Here is a 23,979-nt window from a genome sequence, read left to right on the forward strand (position 1 = left end):
AGCACCATGACAATAGTACAACAACATGGAGTGACATGTCAAATGATGTAGGCAAAGCATTGACAAGTGCATATTTACTACAGTTTGCATAAGTTTGTACAAATAATGGCCACTACCTACGGCGATGTCAATAGAGGACCACTAACTTTAAAACATGACGGTAAGTAATGGACATTTTATTCACTTTTTAGCTCATGAAATTGACTTTTTGATGAAGTGACTTTTTAATTTTTGATTGATTTTGACATTCATACAAAAATTCACTGGGACTGTGTATCTCTCTGTAGGCCTACTTGACATGTGTGACACTTTATGACTTTATAACTTTCAGGTTTTCTGTTTCACTCCTTGCGCCCCATGCCCCCACCCCCTCCCCCCCCCCCCCCAGCATGCCACTACACTGACTGTCACTGTACTTGTAGGTGACTGGTCGGTGGCCTGTCCTCTTTCAGCCCTTGATTTAAAATGTCCTATAAATAGTTACAGCCATTGATTTGAATTTAGGGATGCGAATTGAGCATTTCCCTGAAATATTGACCTCTGTAATCAGGACACCTAAACTCAACAATGCGACATCACTTGTCAGTCCCGTCAGGATGTCCCGTCTGACAGTGAGGGATAAGCGCTTCATTGTAATTGTAAACCAGCCAAGGGATGTTTTCAGTGAAAACATGCTTCCCGGCTTAGCTGTGTGTGATATTGTCTGATCTGTTTTGCTCGACTGAGCAAAGGATTGGATTTTTAAATGATGGAATATAATATAATTCAGCAAATTGTGTGAGTCTCCAAACTTTTCGTTCCGATAAACACCCCCCAGCAGGAATGTATGTTGAATGGTTCTTGTTCAATGCAAAAATTAATAAAAATTAGCCTTGTATGTGTTCCTTGTTATCAGACAGTTTGTTAGTACAAAGGAAACTCTTTGAGCACAACTCTCCCAGCAGGACACCCTCTCTATAAGAGACAGCGCGGTTTTGGTCCCAAATGTGTCATTGGTTAGAATGACAAATGTTACCATGATAAATTGCATCATTGATTTGATTTTGAGCATCAGTTGTATAAATAACTTCAAGATGCCAAGTATTATTGGCGGCAGTTCCTATTAATAATCAATGATGCTCAATAACCAATATTGGAATATCGTGAAAATTTTAAGGATGCTGTCTGGTATTTGCCTCGTTGTGCATTTGGACATTCCGTTATTGTAGGTTCAGGATGCAGTATGTGAAAATAGACTGGATTATCATTTAGTCCTGAGGGTAAGAGCTGGTTTGAATGATGATGTTTTTCTAAGTGGGAATTCAACTTCATGCACACGTTTAGGCTTCCCCCATTTGTGTTACCGGTTTGCTACCACTGTTTTCTAGTGCAAGTGCCACTCAAGCCGCTAATGAAGGCCTTTAAGCCACTTTCTCAACAAAAGTCTTGTTTACCCTCCTGCCCTAGTTGGAATTTCAGTGAATGGAAATAACCTCGACAAACATTTTCTCTGCCAACATAAAGTCTGCCGTCACTGATTTAAAGGACAGTGCTACTGTAAATATGGCTGATGCAGTGTGCTTGGTGTTGCTAGGTAACACCATGGTAACGGTTAAACAATGTGGAGAGTTTGGTATTGATATGTTTTGTTATTGAATCATTTGCAAGCTGGGAATTGAGTTTATTTGATTTAAATTGATGGATGTGGTATTACATACAATACAAAAATCAGAATCTTTGATGAAAAGAACACACAGGCCTTTCCAAAAGGCAGAAAGCCTTGTCTTGTGCATTCTAACACACATTTCTTCTTTACCATCCCAGATGAGTAGGAGTTTGGACGAAGCTTTCCTGTCCAGAAAGATCCAGGCGTGCAATCGTCATCACATGGACGGTATCCTCAAGTGTATGTAACTCTCGTCTGTCTCGGCCTATACCTTACTGCATGTTAGATAGTGTGTGCGATGTTCCCAAATGTCTTGCTAGATTAAAACCACTCGCAGATGAGCTGACTAGGAACCAATCTGCTTTTGCTGTACCACCATTTTGTTATCTTGTTCTTGTAGATTTCCGCAAATGATGTGTTTATAAAGTGTTGATTGAACCACTTTCTGCTTTTCCATCCTTTTGGTTTCAAATATCCCTTCTTTAGTTTGAGCTTAAAAATATGGCTTTGAAAATCAGTTTTGAGGCATTCTCTAAAATAATTTCTAAGGCAGTCTCTAAAAGTCAATTTTGAGGCAGTCTCCAGAAATCATTTTTGAGGCAGTCTTTAGAAATCATTATTGAAGAAGTCTCTAAAAAGGTTCAAAATGGGCCAATTATGCCAAAAGTTTTTTTTTGACTATGGGTCATCATTATCTCAACCCAAGATCCCATGATGATGATTTCTTTCTAACCGTGCTGTCACCTAAAGCATAGCCATATCATTCTGAAGACCATGGTATGAAATCACTAATGTCGTGACAGGTGTCCTGAGTCCCATCCCATTGTAAATAATCCTATCGTACATCATATAGGGCCTATATAGATTGATTTTTAAGCCTGAACAAAATCCCCAGATTAGAATCTCGGGATTAGTAAAATTATAGGGCATATAATGTTAGAGAATTTGAGTTGGCGGATGATCTGCGTAGTTTTGCCAAGTCCAGTCCACAGTCCATGACTGTTTTTCCATTGCTGTCACTGTGCCACCACTCAGAAGTCAAAGATATCTTTGCTCGGGTTTACAAGAAAGGGGCATAAAACATAAAATGGATTTTTACCACATGCATACTTTTAAAATCCTTTTGCGAACAAACATTTTGGTGAGCCCAACTGAGAGAGCAGACCTGGCATAGTGCTGATGGTAGTCAGGATGTCTTGGAAAGAGTCAAGTTGTTGTTCTAAAGATACTGTAAGGGAAGGAATATGTAGAAGGGTGGGATGGTTGCCATAGATAATTTTTCTTTGAGAATTTCAGGATTTTTTGTTTTTTTCAGTGTTTGTGGCCAAAGATCTAAAGAACTTAGACATTTTCACCACCTCGCACTTTCAATATTTTTCAGAATAGTTAGTTGGGGCCATAAAGATACAAAACCAGTTTTGCTGATTGATTATTAATTAATTGATTAGAAGGTGATGTAGGATATTTTCACAAGTTGTGGTGACGCCTAGCTCAGCAGTTCAAAAAACCGATTAAAATGCTATAAAAAAGTGCTGAGAAACCTGAAAAAGTGCCTTGCAAACAAGTTAAGTTGCAGAGACATGCAATTGTTATCACTACAATGTGGAACAAAAGTATCACTTGTCTGCAGGTAAAACCAGTAATCGCTGGGTTTTGATATTTATCCACTTCCACCAACAAATATTGTCTCATGATGTAATGTTGCATGCCGCTGCAATGAAATCTTTTGTTTCCGAGGGACTTAAGAGAAGTTCTGATAGTGATAGTTGAAAATTTGAAATTGAGTTTTTCAGACAACTGATGTCTCGACTGAGCTTGGTGTCAATCACATCACTGAATTGAAAGCACTGTCTGTTTTAAAAGGTTTTTTTGTAGATGCAGTACTGGGTGACACAAAAAAGGTTGAATACTTTTAAGTTATTAAATTTCTGATTGATACTGTGGGTTATTCAAAATCAAAAGTATACAATCTTTTTTGTGTCACCTAGTAGCTATTGCACAATTAGTTTTTGTCTGCTTGATTCTATAATTTCCATCTGATCAAATCTGCCCCTTAAACTTTCTTTTACTTATAGCACCTTACTTTGTTCTGTGTTTATCACAGATGAACGCTATTTGGAAATGCAACTTGTTGAACCTTGCACAACTTTTTACCCTATCGTTTGTTTTGTATAGTGTCTGTCTGTCTGTCTGCGCACCATTATTTCAATCAGCAATTTTGTAAACTTCGTAACTTTGGGTCTCATTTTTTGGGCGTTTGATTCAATCACATTGGACATGTTGAACATGACACCCTTGACCACCAGATTTAAAGGATTTTGCGAATAATCTCAATTCGCAAAATCAAAATCACCAAAATTTGTTATGATAAGGAAAACAAGAAGAAATGTCTTATCTTCGTCGCTCAATAGTTGCAATCTTGCACTGGGAATAACAATGTTTTTTAACGTGTTGGTGACAGTTTACCGTGGGGTCAGGTGGCTGTCGGTGGAAGTTTATAACAGTCGATCTAACATATTCTTGGTAGCCAGGGGCGTGATCTCCTGTTTATGCTATACAATTGTCATGATTGTAGTCTCTCATTTGCTCGCTAGATGGCTAGAGTGTAAACCTACTCATGACCATTGTCATTGAGATTCTCAATCTCAGCTTCAACCACGCTTAATTTTTGCCCCTCTTGAATTTTGCGATTTTTTTTATTGATTACAAAAAATATTTCGAGGTAATTCACAAAATCTACCGAAATAAAACGCTTGGGAATATTTGATGAGTAACAACAGTATGTATTTTTTGCAAAAAAATTTCCCAAATTAATTGGTAAAGTCTTAAGGAACTTCATAAATTTGTCTCTGCTACTAGTGTTTTGAACAAATTAAAGAATTGTAAAACTCGTTTTAATATTCACTATTTGTTTTTCATGAGCTTGATTCATCCTTTTTCAGTCACGCCGAGGGATTTTACCAAATATAAGCCAAGTTTCAACGAAATTATGATGGAGACTAACCACCGCTTTAAGGGTTTTCCCACCAACAGTATGATCAGTCCGCGTGAACCGATCCGCGGCGGCGGACTGGACGACCCACATCTTCGTCTTTTCGCTCAGACCCGTCATTTCGACAAGGGTAATTATCTCACTTATTAAAATTATCGATGTTTTACCGTCTGTTTTCAATTTTTCAGTCACACCCAAAGATTTTTCTCAGTACAAGCCCAGCCTCGGCGACAAAATGATGGAGGATAACCACCGCTATAAGGGCTTCCCGGTCAATTCTATGGTCAGTCCCCGGGAGCCTATCACCGGCGACATTAAGAACCCACACATCCTGATGTACCCCAAAGTATCTCATTTCGAAAAGGGTAATTTTTACGTGTAACGACTTTGCGGAGGTGTGGGGTAGATTGAGTAGAGTGACCCATTTGTTCCGTTCACCTGTTTGTTACATCGTACTGTCTCACTGACCCTCGTTGTCTCTAAAATGCCCCGCAAACGAGCAATTTTTGTCACTGCGACGTGTGACAATTGTCACTGTGATGAGGGAGAAAATGATTGTATGTCTGCAGGTATAACCAGTAATCGCTGGGTTGATATTGATCACTAGTTGCAGCAAAATTTTTGCCATGAGCACCTGCGACAACTACTGTAAGCAAGGAATATTTTCGCATGTGATGAGAATTGCAAGTTGCAGTGACAATTAATAGCACATTTGCAAGGCACTTAATCGCTCATTTGCAGGGTCCTTTCATCGATAGTCAAACTTGCTGGAATTTAGACACTGTAAACCAAATTACCAGTCATCTACATTTGATGTATTGCACAGTACTAGGGGGTGGGGAGGGGATTAGTAAGCCTTCCTGCTGTCTTCTATTCTCTTGTCAAATTTACGTTTAATCTATATCCACTCGCCCCTTAAAATTGATTTTTTTTCAACATACTGACTGTGAACTAAAATCTTTGGAGAGAGTACTGGGACCACTCGTTCAAAACAAATTTTGTCACTGATGGGGAAGAAGTTGCTCTAAGTGGCATAGGTGCTCCACCAGCTGTGAAGACATGCATGTTTCTACTTTAGTCAAAAGATGGCAGTGTCAGTGGTAATATCTTCTTCTTCTTGGTTAAATTCCCTGGGGGTTCAATTTGGAAAGAAAACAGAACAAGATTAGTGAGGACATTCTAAACCCGGTTTTATTGGAAAACAGTCGATTTGATTTCCTCAGCAAGTTGCTTGTGGTGACCTTTGGATTATATCAATTTTGCAAGGAAGTACTTTTCTCAAATTTGTTTAAAAAAATTGGTAGGCCTGTATGTTGTTCGTGCAATGTTAATAGGAGGTTATGAATAGACCAAGGGGTTTCGTAATTCACGGTCAGTCATAAACAGACGCATCATTTTCACATGAAAATTATTCAGTTTTTTTGCACTGGGCACTGTTAGTACATCACTGTTCCCAGCACTGTGTAGTTAGCTATAATTAATCAGCTTTACTCATTCCTTCAGAAGCAAAGAGAGAATATAGGCGGGCGATCTTTAAATAGTTTTTCTAATGAAAGTTATTTCTTGGTAAGCCTACCATAGAATTGCTGCGAAAAATGAAATCGATTGCCCTCTAAAAACAGCACGGCCAGTGAAATACTATTGGGGCCCGTATTTTGAGTATTCCGAAAAGTTAGGCCCCTCTACGGTCACCACCTGCCACGGTCAGCAGCTGCCCCCGATGGCTCTGTCTCTATTCTCCCTTTAACCCCCAACTAACTCACTACTCATTGGTTGTAGGAAAGATGGGCGGCCCGTACAGTAACTGGTACAACCACTACAATTATCTTTCAAAAGAAGGTAGGCTGATATGGTGACCCCCCCCCCCCTAAGGAAAGAAAATCCTTCCAATCTGGATTAAACAATCTCATTAACTTCTGAAAATGTTGTTTTGAAAGTTTTGCTCATTCCAATTTTCGAACAACATTTGCCCGCACCCTGTAACCACTTGGGTACAAGTCATATAAGGCCATAAAATTGAAATAAACAAGAGGTCCAGCGGACGCGTGCTCTGCTGCAGGTCTTTTCCAAAGCAAAAACAGCCATTTACTTGAGATATTGTGTATTCAACATGAATTAAAGATTTGATATTCGTATACATGTTTCATTGGGTCACTCGCACACCTTTGCACCCGTTTGCTTTTCATGCATCTAACCTTTATCAATTGTAACCATTCCCATCCACATTTAATTTGTGACCTTCTCTCACCTACCGCGGTCAACCTTACTTCTTACCATCTTTCTTTGTCTCACTAGTTCTGCCCTTATTAAACAGAACTTGAATCAGTATGAAATATTTTGTTAGAAATATTCCTCTAGGAAGACAAAGCAGAAAGCAAAGTCTCATGAAATCGTATTCATGGAATTGTTTGGAAGGAAGGAATTTGATATTCTCAAAATCTAGGATTTGAGTTTTCTTGACCTTGGGAGTTTCTGTTGTTACTTTTAAATCCTTTACCGTTTAAAATTGTAGAATGATGTTTGAAAAAATAAACTGAACCATGTGAACTAAAAATTTGTCGGACTGGTAAAAATAGATTACAGCTGATTTCTCAACCATTTATGCGGATTTTGTTTTATTTTAGGTAAACCTGCGATAGATGAGGGTCATTACAGTATTCGTTATGGAGAACAAATCCCAGTGGATTCTGGGACACCCAAGCCGATCGCCGGAGCACTTTACCCAGAAAGAAGGTACAATCTTGCAAAAAGAAATGTTGATTTGTCCAAAGTCGGTCTTACCCAGATTGTGTTGGATATAAATCCGTAAAATTTCGACTTCAGCTGTATGGGTTAACATAGTCAGAGTGGTCAAATCCATTAGACTCGAAACAAATCATGTTTAATGTATCACACACTTGTTGAATTATGTTATGCATTAAACATCAACCTGCCGACGTGTCATAAATACATCATAAATGTAATATCTTGGTGGCAACGGGCTATGGTGCCAGTTTTTTGGTCATCTTTCTACAAGTACAAAGTTTGGATATCAACTCCGTCATATTTTTGGTCATTTTGATGTCCTAAAAGCCAAATTTCTGATACTGCCCATAACACCAAATGGTGGACCTATGATTTGTTCTTGTGTTTAAATCACAAATATTTCCTTTTTTTGTTTGAGTAGGCCTAACTTCTGATGGTGATTGACGAGGGGGCAAGAACAGAACTTGTTGTGTTGTAGGCAGTCAACATTTAAGTTGGTCTCTGTATGGCCTACGGTGTCTTATGCTGAGGCACACCATTCCATTAAAAGATCTACCGGTATTCATCAAATCATTTTATACTTTCCAGCTCAGCAGAACATCGTAAATTTCGCAAGCACCAGATCGAGGCCGAGGACGACCTTCAGAAGTTCAAGATGGAAAAGCTACAGAAGGCGCTGAACCAGGGCGAAGAGAAGAAGAAGGATTGGGAGATGCTTCAGGAGTATAACCCGTGGGGGAGGCCAGGAGGTGGTGCACCTAAGGTAGGTAGAACAGTCATCCGTGTGATGTGAAATTTCAGATTGATTTCATTGCGTAGCAGGGACTGGGGCAATTCTGTGGCAGTTTCTTTTTCAGTGATTCCACGTGTGGTAGCTTCTGTGTCATGAAATTTCCCTCCAGTGTTTTCCCTGGGTGTTTAAAACGTGCCGCACTGACATGTTCCAAAATGCGTAAAGGCGCCAAGTAGACCTTCTAATGTGAAAATGAACTTGCACTTCAGCAACCCGACAACAGAAAACAAAAATTCGGCGAGGAAGAGCTACACACATCACAGGTCAGTCCACGGAAGGGTGATGAACAGTTCCATGATAGCTTCGGGAGGCCGGGAGGTGGCGCCCCCTTACGAACAAATTCCGGCCATTTAAAAACGGAGATCTCAGGCGACCCGAATATCCGGTTCCACCAGGCGGAAAATAATCACGTTGTGCGACAGCAGATTGGTGAGAATATGCGATATGTGACGAGGCAGGAACGTGGACGAAAATATGCAAATGAATTGGGTGCGTTGAGTAATTTTACATTTTGAAATGAAATATGTCAGCTTCTGTTTTTTGTCAAGTGATGTCTTAATTGAGTTGTGACCCAATTTGTGCGATTTTAGACCTCTCTTCCCAAAATGTACAAATAAGTGTTAGTCATTAGTGTAATGCCCAAGGGCTGTCTTAGTTTGTCAGCTGAGTTCTGGTCATAGAGGCCTCTTGTTTTAATTGGGAATTGTTTACTTTCAGACCAGCAAATTGTTCAAAGAGCTTTGACGGAACAAGAGCAGAGAATCAGTGACCTTAAGCAAGAATATGAAATGGTGAGTAAACGTTTGTGGAATTGTTTCAGGAGCTTGGGTTTATCTTGAAAAATTTCTCTTCAGTTCCTTCTCAAAGTTAAGAAACTTTGAGGAAGTATTTGCCAATGGCTTGTTTGAATACTTTGTACATGTACTATGTTAGTTTAAATCCTAGGGCGTTTCAGTGAATGAGGCTTAATTATCTCGAAATAATAGCAGGTCAGCACTGTCTTTGAGTTCCAATACAGAGGAGAGTTCTCGAGTATCAGAAAATATACACTGCATTCTTTTGTGTGTTAATCTGCAGCAGTCTCTGCCTGAACGGTCTTGCCCCTTTATTGTGTATCCTTCCTTTTCAAACGTTAAATGCTGTCTCCCATTTTTTGACAGCTGAAAGATTATTTATCCCAATCAGGATTTTTCTCCTCCTCATCTGATAGTGAGGACAGTGAAGGTATCATGTCATTTTCTCATCTTACCTCAGCGTGGAATTGCAGACCAAGTTAATTTGTGTACAACCGTGGTTATGGCTGTAAAATTTGCCCCAACCATGCCAGCCGTTATGGAACATAGTGATATAAATACTGGGGAAGGGCTTTTAGGTTAGCCAACATTCAAAGTTTAGTGATAATTTCAAAAATGAAAATAGTAAAAAAAATGTTCACTTTCTTGGTCTGCAGGTCTGTGGTCTGCTCTTCGTTCCCTCCTGTGTATATGCTTCATGAAGTATAATCGTGTCCTGCCATGTTAGTTCTTTTGATGTTTCTACCATTGTATCAAAAGAGGGGGGAAAAGGGGTACCTTAACGTGGTTACGTGATCACCGATCTTGTAGCCAGATCTGTGCAGGAAGACATTTTCTTGAATATCTGTGTCCTCCGGGGTTAATAAATGTAAGTTATAGGCCTGATCCTCCAGAGGAAAATGTATTTATGTTAATCCCAAACAACCGAAAATAATAAGACGAATATTAAAACGTTAAGAACATGATCTGTCATGAAATCGTATGCAAATGAGGCAGTAGGAATTAGCATAATCCAATCTGCATGCGTGGCATAAGATTATTCTATTCACTTTAAGATGGCATTGTCAGACAGACTTAAAGCTGAACTGCCTGAATTGTTTTCAATGGCGGTTAGTTGTATATATTGTCAATCAAATTTCATGATTTTGATCGACATTTTGAAAATTATTGACTGCATTCTTCTTTTGTTTGCTAATTGTTTGCTAATTCTTGATGGTAATTGGACATTTGCATGTTGTCCTACGTCTGTTAGCGTTGTTCATTAAGTCATTTTAATGTCGTCCTGTCTTTTTCAGCATTCAAATTGCTGTAGCATTGTAACGGTTGACTGACGTCTTTGGTTTGATAATGTTTTCATTGTGGTTTCTTATGAAAAAAAGAATTTCAAGCAACTGCAGTTTCAAACAACAAACGACTTTCTGCCAACATCACAGGGGGAGGCTTTTCTGTGTTCATTAAAGGGTGGCTACAGGAAGCAGCTAGTTGGTGATGGTCTCCAGCTGATGAAGTGCGGCATAGTAGAGAGTAACTTAATCTGGCCCCAGCCTATAATCTTCTTTCATGAGAGGAAACTACAGAGTAGCCTACAGAGAGAAAAAACGTCCCTCGACCCGCCTAAATCCGGTTATGAACTTAAACACAACAAACCAAGATGCCAGTCAATCAGTCTGCATGTTCAGATGTCTAGCGTTTATCTGGCGTTAGCTGTCTGCATGTTGTCTCTTGTCTCAGCTTGTTGTTCTCTTTGCTACCAAACAGATGAAACATCATCCATACGGCCGACCGGGCGCCGGAGCGCCGAATCTCTCCCAATCAGGTAATGTCAAGAATCATGGGAAATCATGGCATCGCTATCAGTACCAACCCAACGAACATCTTGATGCGTTGTTAGAAGAGCGCCGAAAGAACGATTTCGGAGATGAGAACTTGCCGCCATTTTCTCACCGAGATTGGGACACGTGGCAACAGCCGTACGATAGTCCACGGCGAAATGACCTCGATGGTATATAGTTACCGTTCTTGCCCGTAGATGGCTGCACTGTAGACCGCTAGGTCCATGGGACACTGACGGCTCATTTCTAACTTGTTAACTCATCGTAACTCCACGTTTGTAAAATTTTACTTGACAATTTAGCTGTAAGAGCTGCTTCTGTAATGCTGGTCTAGACATAAGTGCTCCACAAATGAGAGATTTTATCGCCGTGACAATTATTGCAGCAATGAGCAATAAAAAGATTGCTCGTCTGCAAGTATAACTGGTAATCGCTGGCAAGGATTTGTTTTAGCATTGATGGAGTCTTGCTGCAGGCACCAGTGGTGACCTCTGCAAACAAGAGAGTTTGGTCTCATGTGATTATTATCACAGGTTTTTGCAACAAAATGTCTTGTTTGTGGCGCACTTTAACCCCTCTTCGTCTTAGAGCACATCAAAGACAAAGTGCTGTGAATTATGTTCTGGCTCCGTTATAGACCTTAGTCACTGAGGTAGATGCTTCTGTAATGAATGACTGATTAATTTGGGATAACTACCTTAAAGGCCTACACCATTCATGTACATAACATTTTCTTGTTGCTCAGGTAAATAGAACTAAACACTCGCATAGTTCTTTTCTATCTTTCATAACAAGCGCATCTTCCTGCAGCTTCTATCCTCACCTCTCTCATCCTCACCTCCAGGGAACTCTATCCTCACGCGGCGTAAAGCCGTGTTCACACGCGACCCCGTGGAAGCACGCCGGTTAGAACACAAAGGTAACAAAACGCGGTCAACCCTGTCGACGATTCTAGGTAAAACACTTATATCACCATCAGTGTTACAAGTGTGATCGATGTTGCTTTTGATGTACATGGTATGTCTTCTCAGCTAAATTGAATCATTTTTTGCAATTTTTGCTCCCATATCCCCTAAGCCTTTTGCAGTGGATGCCATTTTGCAGCCTGCACCAACCTGTGCCAAGCAGTGGATAGCAAAGCTAAACAGCAGTTACATGTACATATCTATTGAATTGAATTGTCTCCATCTATAGTGTTTGGATCAAACTAATGTCTCCCTAGTGCTGATAGCAAGTTTCAGGTCAATGTTCTTCCTGTGGTCACTTTGCCAATAACATGCTTCACTGTAAAATTGCTTTGTGCAGGCTTTTCCTTTAAACCTCAAATGCCTCTAGTCCTACGGGCCTACCACGTCAAAGAATAATATGTTCCATCATGCATACTCCCTGTGTAAATAAGCATTCATATTTACCAAGTTCAAAACTTTATAAATTCACTCGAAATTTCTGCGATTAAAATGCTAATAGCTTTGCTTTGTGAGCTGTTCTGAATGTGTTGTGTTTAATGTGAAAACGTCTTTGGCTAGCTTTTATAGGCCCTGGGCATTATGCCTTCTGTATCGTATTGTTTCAGTCAACTTGCAAACATAGGCCCTGTCGCTTGACGAATTTTAAAGACTTTTCAAAACATACTTAAATATACAAAGAATTCACTCTGAAAATAGATTTTCTTCCTCATCAAGTTCTTACCAAATCTAGAAAATTCATCCCACAATTGAGAAATGTATAAACCGTATACAAGTATTATGCAATCAATCTGCATGTGTATTTGCTAATATCAGAACAAAATGCTAGTTTGACCTATAATCAGAACAAAATGCTAGAAATGAAGCATCAGGCTGTGTCTGCAGCTCTTTGGGGCTTGGGCCCATTTTGTGATTCCAAACATTGATAGTAATGACCAAGTTCTAAATTTCTGAAGAAGAAGACTTTCTCTCTCTCTTATCTAAACTTTTCTATCCTTTCAAAGACCGTTAACCGTTTATTGTGTGCAATTTTCGACAAGTATTTGAAATGAAAAAGGAACACTGAGAATTTCTATTAATATTTATTCACTTTCTTTGCAGAACAACCAAGAAAAATAGCTCGAGGTGATGAGGTGAGTCAAGTAATGTATTTTGACTGATCTAAGTTGGCTGCCATATGTCATGTGCTGAAATGCACAATGTACTTTCCATGTGTGTATTTCAGCCGAGCACCAGGCCCTTGGGCCTCTTGTTAATATTGCAAGTCTCATATTGGTGTTGATCATTTTCAGAATAAGAATGTGTATGACCCATGGGGTAAGGGCTATGGAGGCCCTGTCAGGGACAGTAGAGGGAATGTAATCAACAGTCGAAGATCTGATGGCAAGAATGGTATCAATGAGTTTGAAGACCAGAGAGCTAGGGTATGTTGATGATATATAAGATTGTGAAGACAATATTTTTTCTATGTGCATTGAAATCATTGTGTAAAAGTGCTGGGAATTTTGATGTTAGAGAGCCTCACCACACAGCTGTTCTGTGCAGTGCTGAATGTTAAAGGGGCAGTGGCCCAATATGTGCCCGCTACAGAAATGTTACGTCATTTGCTGGCTCTGCCAGCTGATTGCAGTGTAATGTTAGGCCAACTAAAGGTGTTTTTTTGTTTTAAATCTAAAAGCACACCACAGGCTCAAGGTTAGTAATACATAAATTTCAGGGAGCAACTTTGAACAAGTTTGGTGACGGTGAAGGTGGTGGTGCCCCCACTAGGACAGAGAGTGGACACATCAGGACGACACACCCAATAACATTACGAGCGGACGAAAGAGGAGGTAAGGAATGCATGAATTTTTGAATTTTTACAAACATTTCTGGGGTTGCAGTTGTGTTACTGAATGTAGTTATAACACTACCCCCAGCTTTATAACAAGGAGTTCAGGCCAAGCGAAAAAACTGTTCTCGCATATAGGCCTACTTATTGATTTACATCACAAGCAATGGAATTGTACGTTAATCGATACAGATATGTCATACAGGAGACATTTTTATATCAAAATCTTTAAAGGGGAAGGATTATTCGAAAAGTTTATGCTGGGCCTTTTAAGAATATGCCCGTAATCTCCATTCAATGATATCTAATCCTGATCTGATGTATCTTTGCTCACAGCACCATTTTTCACAAAACCATACTCACCTCCGTCAAAAGAGACCAAGAGTGGTAAGATGAAGACACAAACACTGCCTTGCCTACAGCATGTAGTGCTTTTTACACGTTTAGAATTCTGAGGCATGCTTTGAGAAAGCTGTGTTTTGCACTTTTTTCTGCCAGCGAGGTTTCTAATGGTGTTTTCTTCAGAATTGGATTTGAAGACTACCCTAGGCTCAGCATCACTTGCCCAGTCGAACCTGTTTGTGGCCCGGGGCTTGTGGCAGCTAGATCTAGTATGCTTTGTGTTAGAATGCTCTTGGATGGCGCTTTGGAGCAAATTGCTTTTGTTGAAGACTTGTCAACCATACCCTGCCAAAGCTGAATGCTATCTTTCTCACCCTCATCCATGTGGATATCTATCGTAGTTCCAGAATGCACAAGAGGACGTGTTAGATTTAGACATTCTATATCAGGTTCTAGGTAGTCTATTTTCTTATCTGTACAAATGTGCCCCCCCCTTTATAATGTAGTAATCTGTTGTCCTTCCCAGCCCTCCCCTCGTAAATGTGTCCTACCAAAATCTCCTTGTCTCACTAATTAAAGAGTTAGTATGTTAGAGCTGCAGTGCTCGTTATTGAAAATTAGGGGCCTTTGGCAGGTTGTGGGTATCTTTTAAAACAGGCCCCTTGCGCTTTATTGCGGGGCTTTTTGGATTCTATACCCAAGCTACTCTCCAGCTGAGACATGCTAATCTAAACTTATTCCTCCTTTTCTGCAGAGTTGAGTATAAAAGAGGAAATTCCCGGGCAACGCTCTGGAGAAGAGCCAAGTTCCTGGTATCCTTTTGGTACGGCAGGAGGTGGCGCCCCCAATAGGGATGCAAATGGAAACATCATCACGCACATTTATGCTAAGGAAACGCTAGAGGTACGTTGGGTCGAATATTAACTACGTGTTCTTTGGTTATTGTGTCCTATCCTGTTTACACTTGATATATACACTACATTTTTTTCACTTGAAGTCTAATAGGCTTGGCTGAATGATGAAACGTCAAGTTAGTGACTGACTTGTTTTGAGCAACCAGGTCCTGATTTAAAAAGCAGAACATTACTAGTTATGACGTTTCTGTATTTTTTCAGAGAGATTCAGCCGACCAGCGTAGGAAGGCGAGAAATGCAAGGGAGTACCTCAATGAATTAGGTACATGTAGGAATATGAGTAACTGAAGGAATTGTAGTGATATGAGTACCTTAATGAATTAGGCAAGGAAATGAGTACCTCAGAGAACCAGGCAGGGGAATGAGTACTTCAATGAATAAGGCAGGTAGAGGAGTGCCTCAATGAATGAGGTAGGGGTGGGAGTACCTCAATGCGTTGGGCAGGGATATGAGAACCTTAATGAATTAGGTAGGGAAATTAGTATCTCAATGAATTTAGGTAGGGATATGAGTATCTAGGCCAACACTGTGTCTTATTTCGTAATTTCTGATTGATTTCGTTTGACATTTTTAGAATCGGAACGCGATGAGCAACATCAGAAGATGTTGGAAGAGAAAAGATACAGAAGGGCTCCGGTAAGAATCGATTTTCATTAAACACATTTTTGTGATGTATGTATTGTGTTGAATGCATTAAGCCAGAGCGCCCCACTAACAAGAGATTTTAGGTGCAGTGACCTGCGATTATCGTATGCAAGTTCAGTAGATTGTAGATTGCATTAAAATGGTGTCTCCTTTTTTCAGATCGGTGAATTTGCACGCATAGTGAAAGATGGCCAGGTTGGCAAGCCCAAACGTGACCCGTATACAGGAGAACTAGGAAACCAGGCTCTGCCAATGACAGATGTCACAAAGGATGTAAGGATTTACCCTTTAACCCTGTTCAAAAAGCTTCATAAAATTTTGGACAACTATGATAAATGTTAATCTGGGATGAATTTCAAAGGCAACGTGGCAAAGAAAAACTTGGAGGTGGGGGCCGACACCCTCCTGTAAGAGGTGTTTCAACTGGGAATCGAACCAACTACCTCAGAGGTGACAGGTGCTGATGTTGACTTTGAACATAGCTAGCCCCTCCACGCCACCGACCCGACAATCTGGTCATTCTCAAGTGTCCCTCCACGCAATGCCAGCATAGAAACAACAGTTTTATATTTTATCTTATCTTTGACAGAGAACTGGCTACGTCTCGCAGAAAAATGACAGCACTAGAGATTACCACACGCACCTTCAGAGGGCTGCAGAGGAGAGGCACCGCCTCCGTCGCATGGACGGGTACAAGGAAAAACAGGAATCAAGACAGGTAAATGGGGTCACATGATACTGTTCAAAATTTGTTTGAGTAACTTTGGGCAGTTATAGTGAATCTTCTCATTTTTTTACAGCACCAATATACATATCTGAGTCTTTGTAGATTCGAGTACCTTCTGCTCTTTTCCCCTTCTAAACGACAGTCTTTGCATTTGCTGTGCCATTTTCTTCCGTCCGTCACGAGGCAAGTGGTTGAGTCTCGAGTTGTCGAGACTCAGACTTGCCACTCCCTAAATAAATACAGAGCGTGCGGCTATATAGTTAAAGGTTCTCACTGCACTACACTGCTTGCATTACTCACTGTCTGAAACTTTGTCAATTAAATAAGAAATATTGCTCTTTTGAAAAAGATTCATTCAAATATGAAGAAAAAAGTTGACATTTCGTCGTATTGCCCGTGTGATTTTCAGCACCATGAGGTCTTTGGAGAGTTCTTTGGGCGACCTGGAGGTGGCGCGCCTAACCCTGCTGGACCCAGACGACACGACACAGACGAAGTGGTCCATTCGCCAAGAAAGGATGTAAGTATGCCATGCCCCCTTTTGTCCAAGTGTGGAACTTTTTTGTGTTTTTTGTTCGACCTGATTGACCTTGGTCAAAGACCTGAGTTCTTTCACTTTCATGATGCGTTCACTTTCCCGTGACTATTTCTCCTAACAAGTTGTGCTCTCTCTATGAAATTGTTGAATAAATTTGTCCTATCTCTATGAAATTGTTGACTGAACTTGTGCTATCACTGTGAAATTATTGAATAAAACACTTGTCCTATCTCTATGAAATTGTTGACTGAAATTGTGCAATTACTGTGAAATACTTGACTGAACTTGTGCTTTCACTGTGAAATTATTGAATAAACCTGTGCTATGAAATTGTTTGTTTACTCAACTTGTGCTTTCACCTGTGCTTGATTAGACTTTCATTGTATCATTGTATTCTTTAACAAATCGGCTGTTTTCTACAAATTTTGATCAAGACATTTTTCATTGTATTCTTACAACAAGTTGGTCTAGTTTTACAAAGGTTTGTCTAAAAAGATTTTGTTATCATCCCATTCTTCTACAGCATCCAACTTACTATGACAATAAAGATTGGTGGCAATACAAGTCAACTAAGCCTAATACTGATAATGGTTACGAGGTATTGAAATATGTCATCTTCATCCCAAGGAAGTTCAACCCCTGAATCTTCTAGCCTCCCAGTAGGGCTAGTTCCTTTAGCACTTGTAGCCCCCAAAATAGGGTTAGACCCACAACTCACTAGCTCCTTGCTTCCTTGTTGTGTTGTCTGACATACCTGCTCCCTCAGTAGCGTAACAATTCTCCCCACAGGGTTGTACCAGGTAAACCTGTTCCTAGTAGGGCTAACACCCTAGACACTTCCTATGGACTCCTCAGGGCATTCCTTAATAGGGCTAACCCCTTCAGTCGACTCCTTGTAGAAAATATACAGCAAAATAGTTACAACCCTACAATCGCGCTATAAGTCCATGATAAGGCCACAGTGACCCATTATAAATGCTTGTAGAGAACCATGTAATCATGTAATCATTTTTCCTTGTGTAATTATTTTTTCTCAACATTGCAAACATTACTTTAGGATTTTAGGGTCTTCATTTAACACCAATTTTCCCCTTCAGAACTACTACAATGGTTATGATTATCCATCCTATCTTGACCAGGTACAATAATAGGAATAGAAGGAAAATTCCAGCAAAAATCTCAGATGGAATTGAACCCCAAAGTCATAGCTTGTATTTTAAACATGCATCCGATTACATTCAGTTGTGATTCAAGCATACCAATCTCGGATATTGATATATTCATGGGTCTATCTGCATTCTAACATCAGGGTCTGCAGTGTCCCTCAGCAGCTCCGTGCTACAATTGTTAATAATTTGCTCTCATGTGATTAGTTTTTCAAACACATGAGGAGAAAACTGAGGAAGAAACGAAGATATAGAAAGTCAAGGGTGACTACCTGATTTTTTTTTCAACTGTTGTGATGAAGTTCGATGTTAATAAAACAACATTCATTGTATGAATTTTCATGTTGAGTTGCTATTTATCGATGTATTAGATATTGTCAATTGACGCGCTTTAAAACTGTTAAAACTTATCAGTCATTTGGTGTCCTTATAGTCTTTACTGTTGTCAATAAAACTGTCATTTTGTTAAGTTGTTTTGTGATTGCTTGGTAGTGAGTTGCCAAGCAACTGGTGTACGGGTATTGTGAATGTTCATGAAACCGTTAAAACTATTTTCATGTCTTGTCCCAAATAATCCATCTGGTGTTTTTGTCGTTAGTAGAAATTTGTCGATATTTTTCCGATGTCTCTGTCTTGATTTGAGAGCTGCTTCCACTGCACTCATGCATGAGATGATCGTCGGTTACGTCACATCGGTCTTTGTCGTTGGGTTCCCTGTCATGCAATGGCAGCAAAATTCCTCTGCACATTTTTACATGCGCAGTAGGCCTATCTTTCACAGTGGAGACCTAGTCATGCAATTATCACAGATGAATAAATGATGGATAACAATATAACTGCAGTGAAAAAATAATCCTCAAATGATGGGTTTCGTATAATACTTGCATACATTCGAGCATTTTAGTTCTCTGGGGACGTAACAAAGATGAGGTCATGACATAACCGACGTTAACCACCTGCACTGTGCCATTACCGCTTGCTCCACTCTCAACCTTTCCTTTATGCCTCTGACCCACACTGATTGTAGAACTGCATGTACAAGGATTTTCAGATATTTGTTGAATATTTTTTATTTTTCAACTTAAAAGTTGTTGCAAAGTTGTCAAATGGGTACTGGCAGGACTGGTCATCCTCAGGTGACTTGTATGCACAGTTAGGGGACTTGTGGGTCTTGTTTGATTCAGCATTAAATGTCTTCCTCATACAACTGTGAATATGATTGTACTGTTTGTTTCGAGATACTCCCATTGGTGACTTCAATCTTGCACTGATCAATCTTGCCGGTCTCTTTTAGTCTCTAGTCTTAATACTTTCATTTTCAATATATGCTGTATATAATAGGATCTACGGCTATTTAAATACTTTTTTCCTTGAAAAGGCATTTTTACTGTCATCTTGTAGTTTAATTTGTTGTTATAATTGGCTTGAAATGTATCACTACATTGCTACTTAGGATATTCAGAATATTTTGAGGTAGAATTGCAGTTTAAGTAGCTTCGTAGCTGAGATGCTCTGCTAAAAAGTCTTTTATGGAACACCATGGATGTGATCATGCAGGCGTGAAGTATGTCTCCATTCAATCTTGACAACTACTGATCTAAACATGTGAGAAAAATTGGTCCTTAAAATCAACCTCTCTAAGAGAGTGAACATTGCCTCCAGTAACTAAACCTTCACATCAATTACTGATTCTGGATTTAACTTTTCCAGAAACACGACTATGTGAAATCGTACGACCCAGACTTTGTCAGAAAATCCTACGAGAGTCCACGGCAATTTGAAGATGGGGACCTCCCATCCAGCTATATCCGTAGTACGGTGAACAGCAAACATGATAACCAATATGAGTATTATGTTCCCCAGGAGCCCCTCTCAAAGGTACGCCTACTAGCTTTTCACAAGTATGATTAACAGCACTACTCGTCAGCTGAAGTTGGCTACTCGCTTTGTAACTGATGTCAAAGTCTGACCAGCATGACCAGAGTCTTTCATGTCTTTTCAGGCACATCAAGTGGATATACCATACGCAACACACTAATGGTGGGAGATCGTTAGGAACAAGACATGCTATGGAGAGGTGGCAACATCACATCTCCACTTTAGACCATACTCAACATTTTCTTGCCAAATTTTGTAAAAAAACTAGTAAAATGTCATATTGCTATTTTCCGTCCAGAATTTGTTCCTTTTTTTTACAAAATTGTTGATTATCCAACGGTATGGTATTTGAAAGTGTAGTCATTACCAAAACAAACTGGTAACTGAAAAAACTAAACAGTGCCAGAGTTAGAAATTGTTTTGCAATCCTTTGTTAATTGATTACATTTAGGTATGGGCCTTTATAATTTACCTAGATTAGTTAAGAACACCCTAAGATGTAACATCTTGGCTTTATGTGTATATATTTCTAAAAAATTATTTTTACCAAATCTCATTGATATTCTGTTTATGTGCCGTTTTGCAAATAACATATGTGCCGTTGTTCATTTTGTGTTTTTTTCTCGTAAAATTATTGTTTACAGAAACGTTTATTTTGATATTTTTCAAATACTGATCGATCTGACACATTTTTGCTTATTCTGGTTGGAGATAAGATTCAAAAGTGAATTGACACTGAACTGTTTTTAAAGTTGAAGTGACTCTTCTGACAGTTTAGTTATTTATTTATTGAAATTTTTACTGTACATGTACATCCACGTATACAATAATAGTGACGACAGAAACATGTACAGAGTGGTGTTGGCACAGGAAATGTCCTATGTGAGCCAGCACCACAAAGTATAAATAAACTAGTTGATATCACAGAAGCAGTAAACATTAAAAAAACAGTAATAAACACAATCATAATATTGTCAGTTCACCCTTAAGAAATCAAATCAAATGGTTTCGCAGTCATTTATAATTATTTCTGTGATCTGTATTGTTATGTCCTTTCCTTATTTGTGAATATTTTTTTAAACATGCTGTAATACATGTAGTGTGATATTTTGTGACACATATTTTCTTGTTTATTATTATATGTGATACTTCTGCAGACGTTGGCCAGAAGGGTGCCATTTATAGTTCTCATACATTCAAGTTTGTACCAGAGTTACATGTCTATTTCATGTCCAGGAGGGCATAAATCTATTTTTACCATTACAATAAAATTCCCTCACTAATTTCTAAAGTTGGTGTTGACTTGAGATAGCATAAATGTGACCAGCAACTTTGAATTTTAGTGCACTTTCTGGTTATAACAATATTAAAAACTTCTGGAAGACACTGACAGAACTTCTAGTTTTTAGCTGTTAGTTTTTTTGACAAAGTGGGTTAGAAAAATTAGTGCTTCCAATTTGTACCAATAGGTGGCGCGGCCATCTATTCAAAACTGTTTTTACGTCACACGATTTTTGTTGCACGTATTTTTTTTCATTGATGAATTTATCAAATTAACCGTTTGATGGGCTTATCATTTGTTATGAAGTCATAATCCGTCCAAACTGATTACAGAGGTCAGATTAGCTAGAAAAAAGCCATTTGGGACCAAAACCACCATATGGAAAGAAAATCACTGTCCCTAATACTAATAGTGTCCTGCTAACAGAGATGTCTGCAAAGGGAGGTGCCACTTAATTATCCTCTGCCCCACTCTTTAAACAGAGGTTTCCTGGCCATTTTCCTGTCACCAGACAGAAAAACGAATTGTTTTAGTGTTTTCTGGGTCAATGACTGAAAAATTATTTCCTGGAGTGTTTCATATCACCAGGCCAATGAGAGAAAAATTTGTTTCCTGGAGTGTTTCAAGGCCAACTGCAGATGATATTGTTAAATGTTCTGCTGAGTATGACTATTGTATATATTAGTGTTTTATGCATCTTTAAAGTATATTTATTGTATAGCTGTACTTTTATATAGAGGATTACATGTCAGTCTTTTATAGGTAACTTTTTTAGAGAAATTTCTATACATTTTGTAGTATTGTTAGGCCATTCAATGTTTTATGTACACATGTTTCATACGATCATGCTTGGACGATAAAACTATTTTGGAAGAATTGACACTTCAGTCCTTTTTCTTTTCAATCATCTCTCAGTTTGGACGTGTGCCCCAGACCTTTGGATTGGTACTGCCATTCTCTTCCACCAATCTTCTGTAGGTTGAAGGGAATATACAACATGATGAAAAGATCTCCAGGCAGACTGGTTGGATGATGGATCGCGCTAAAGGGAGTTTTTTTTAGAGGGGTGGGGTATGGAGTATCCGGCATCAGTGCATTGGACGGCTGGTGTCAGAGTAGTGAGTTTTGAAGAAATAAATGAAAAGAGCCCAGCTTATATAACGATTTTATTCAAATAAGAATGATAAGATAACATGTCAGCTGCAATGCCGATAGAAAAAGTCAGTTTATTTGACAATTTACTGTTCAATAACCCGATCCATTAATAAATTATGCAAAACCTGGCGCCTGAATACCTGCAGGCTCTAGGCCTATTGGGATATACATTTCCAGTACAGCTTTATATGAGAAGGCGAGAAGATTTCGTAAAATCTTCTCAAACAATGAGATGTCTAAAAGCTAATGATCTAACAGACTCCAGATGCAGTCAATTCGGCATCTTTAATGTCGTCTTGCTAGAGCAGGGCGTGGCCGGTCCACTGCTTCTGACTGCCATCAAAAATTCCTCGGAGTTGCATGGTGAAACGAACAATATGCTTAAAAGAATGATATCACATGGGCTATAACTTTCAATAAATATCCCCGGCACATTCTGTGCTTCTGTCATAAAGGTGAGATGAGGATCAGAAATCCCTCATCAACACTCGGCACTTATGACCGAGCTCAGTAACGTGTCCGAGGGCCGAGGGTAGGAGCATACGACTGACTCTGGTATTCGGGGATGGAAGCACCTTCTCCCAAAGTAAATATTTGTCCGATTCCATAGTATTCCGCTTAAAGCAGAACCATCGGAACAATACGTCGTCGGTCACGTGAATCGCCCGTTTGACTTCTCACTCAATCGTTGGGCCTATTCCAATCAATTTGTTGCATCGCTCTACAAAGATGACCTACACATGTATCTAAATAAGGTGCATGGCTTTAGAGACCATTACTCAATCGTATAAATCGAAATGTGTCTGCAGGCAGCATGCAGCAGATGGAACACACAATACATGTATAAGGATATCAAGTAATTTGCATATTGAAAAATTTTACACGCGGAAGACTATGTTGTTTGCATGTTTTTTACGTGTGCACAAAATGTCAATGATAATAAATAAATATGAAATCAAGTGGAAAAGTATATAATGCATGCTGGTGTCAAGGTTTGCATTAGCAAGAATACTATCTAAAGGGAGTGTATAGGTAGGAGCCAGTAGGCCAAATCAAGTTACAAGAAATCACCAACGGGTGTCTCTCATCGGCAATACATCAAAACTATTCAGGATATTACGAGAAATTTATTTCATGCTGAATCTGACATGGCCCAGTCCCTTACTGTGCATATTATTAGTCACCCATGGATGACCAACATGATCCTGAATATTGCCGCTTAGCTACTGACTGTAGTCCCCCTTTAATACTTTGAGTAATTTCCATTTGTTTCCGGGGTGAATGGTAGTTGGTGTCGTGGTTGTTCACTCTTGACAGTCCTCCTTTGAATCTCCTGCTCCATCTCGATGCGTTTCAAACTCTTGTCCCACTGTACAGTGGCAATCCTCGGTCCCCAGATCTCGCAACCAACAACGCAGTACACAATCAAAATGGTCAAAGTACCAAATACCATGCAGAAAGAAGGCCACAACATGCAATGCATGACGACGTTTGTAGTGTGTATTTTTGTTGCAATGAGTTTGGAAGTGTTGGCGGGACTGTAAAGGCAGTTGTAAATTGCACTCTTATTTGTGTATTTTTTCTTGAACTTGTTGACATTTCTCTCGTTTTCCCATTTGAATCTTGCACAAGTTGCATAAGAGCACTGAAAAACAGAAGATAAAAAACATTAGTTGATGCAAGGGCTGCTCGGTTACCCTGACCATCATCCGGGGAATTCATAACCTCAGCCGCA

General features: G+C 39.4%; 1 protein-coding gene across 11 annotated transcripts; it reads left to right on the top strand.

Moving 5' to 3' along the window:
* The first annotated feature begins 24 nt into the window (after positions 1–24).
* On the top strand, positions 25–21,965 carry LOC135497790 (uncharacterized). Of its 11 annotated transcripts, none has more exons than XM_064787684.1 (22): positions 29–160; positions 1,804–1,885; positions 4,588–4,767; positions 6,417–6,476; positions 7,262–7,370; positions 7,971–8,145; positions 8,385–8,664; positions 8,893–8,966; positions 10,728–10,971; positions 12,868–12,899; positions 13,059–13,190; positions 13,484–13,598; positions 13,934–13,984; positions 14,694–14,842; positions 15,055–15,115; positions 15,428–15,489; positions 15,658–15,771; positions 16,088–16,216; positions 16,635–16,745; positions 17,287–17,361; positions 19,640–19,807; positions 19,932–21,965. In XM_064787684.1, exons 1-22 carry the CDS (start codon positions 155–157, stop codon positions 19,965–19,967), a joined length of 2,445 nt encoding a protein of 814 aa, XP_064643754.1. In that variant the 5' UTR covers positions 29–154; the 3' UTR covers positions 19,968–21,965. The 11 variants fall into 11 exon arrangements, with proteins under 11 accessions (XP_064643755.1, XP_064643754.1, XP_064643756.1 ...); XM_064787686.1 differs by lacking the exon at positions 17,287–17,361 and adding an exon at positions 17,861–17,902; XM_064787694.1 differs by having other exon boundaries at positions 10,728–10,785.
* The last annotated feature ends 2,014 nt before the right edge of the window (positions 21,966–23,979 follow it).

Source organism: Lineus longissimus, chromosome 13, assembly GCF_910592395.1.
Source record: "Lineus longissimus chromosome 13, tnLinLong1.2, whole genome shotgun sequence".
In the NCBI taxonomy this organism is placed as follows: Eukaryota; Metazoa; Nemertea; class Pilidiophora; order Heteronemertea; family Lineidae; genus Lineus; species Lineus longissimus.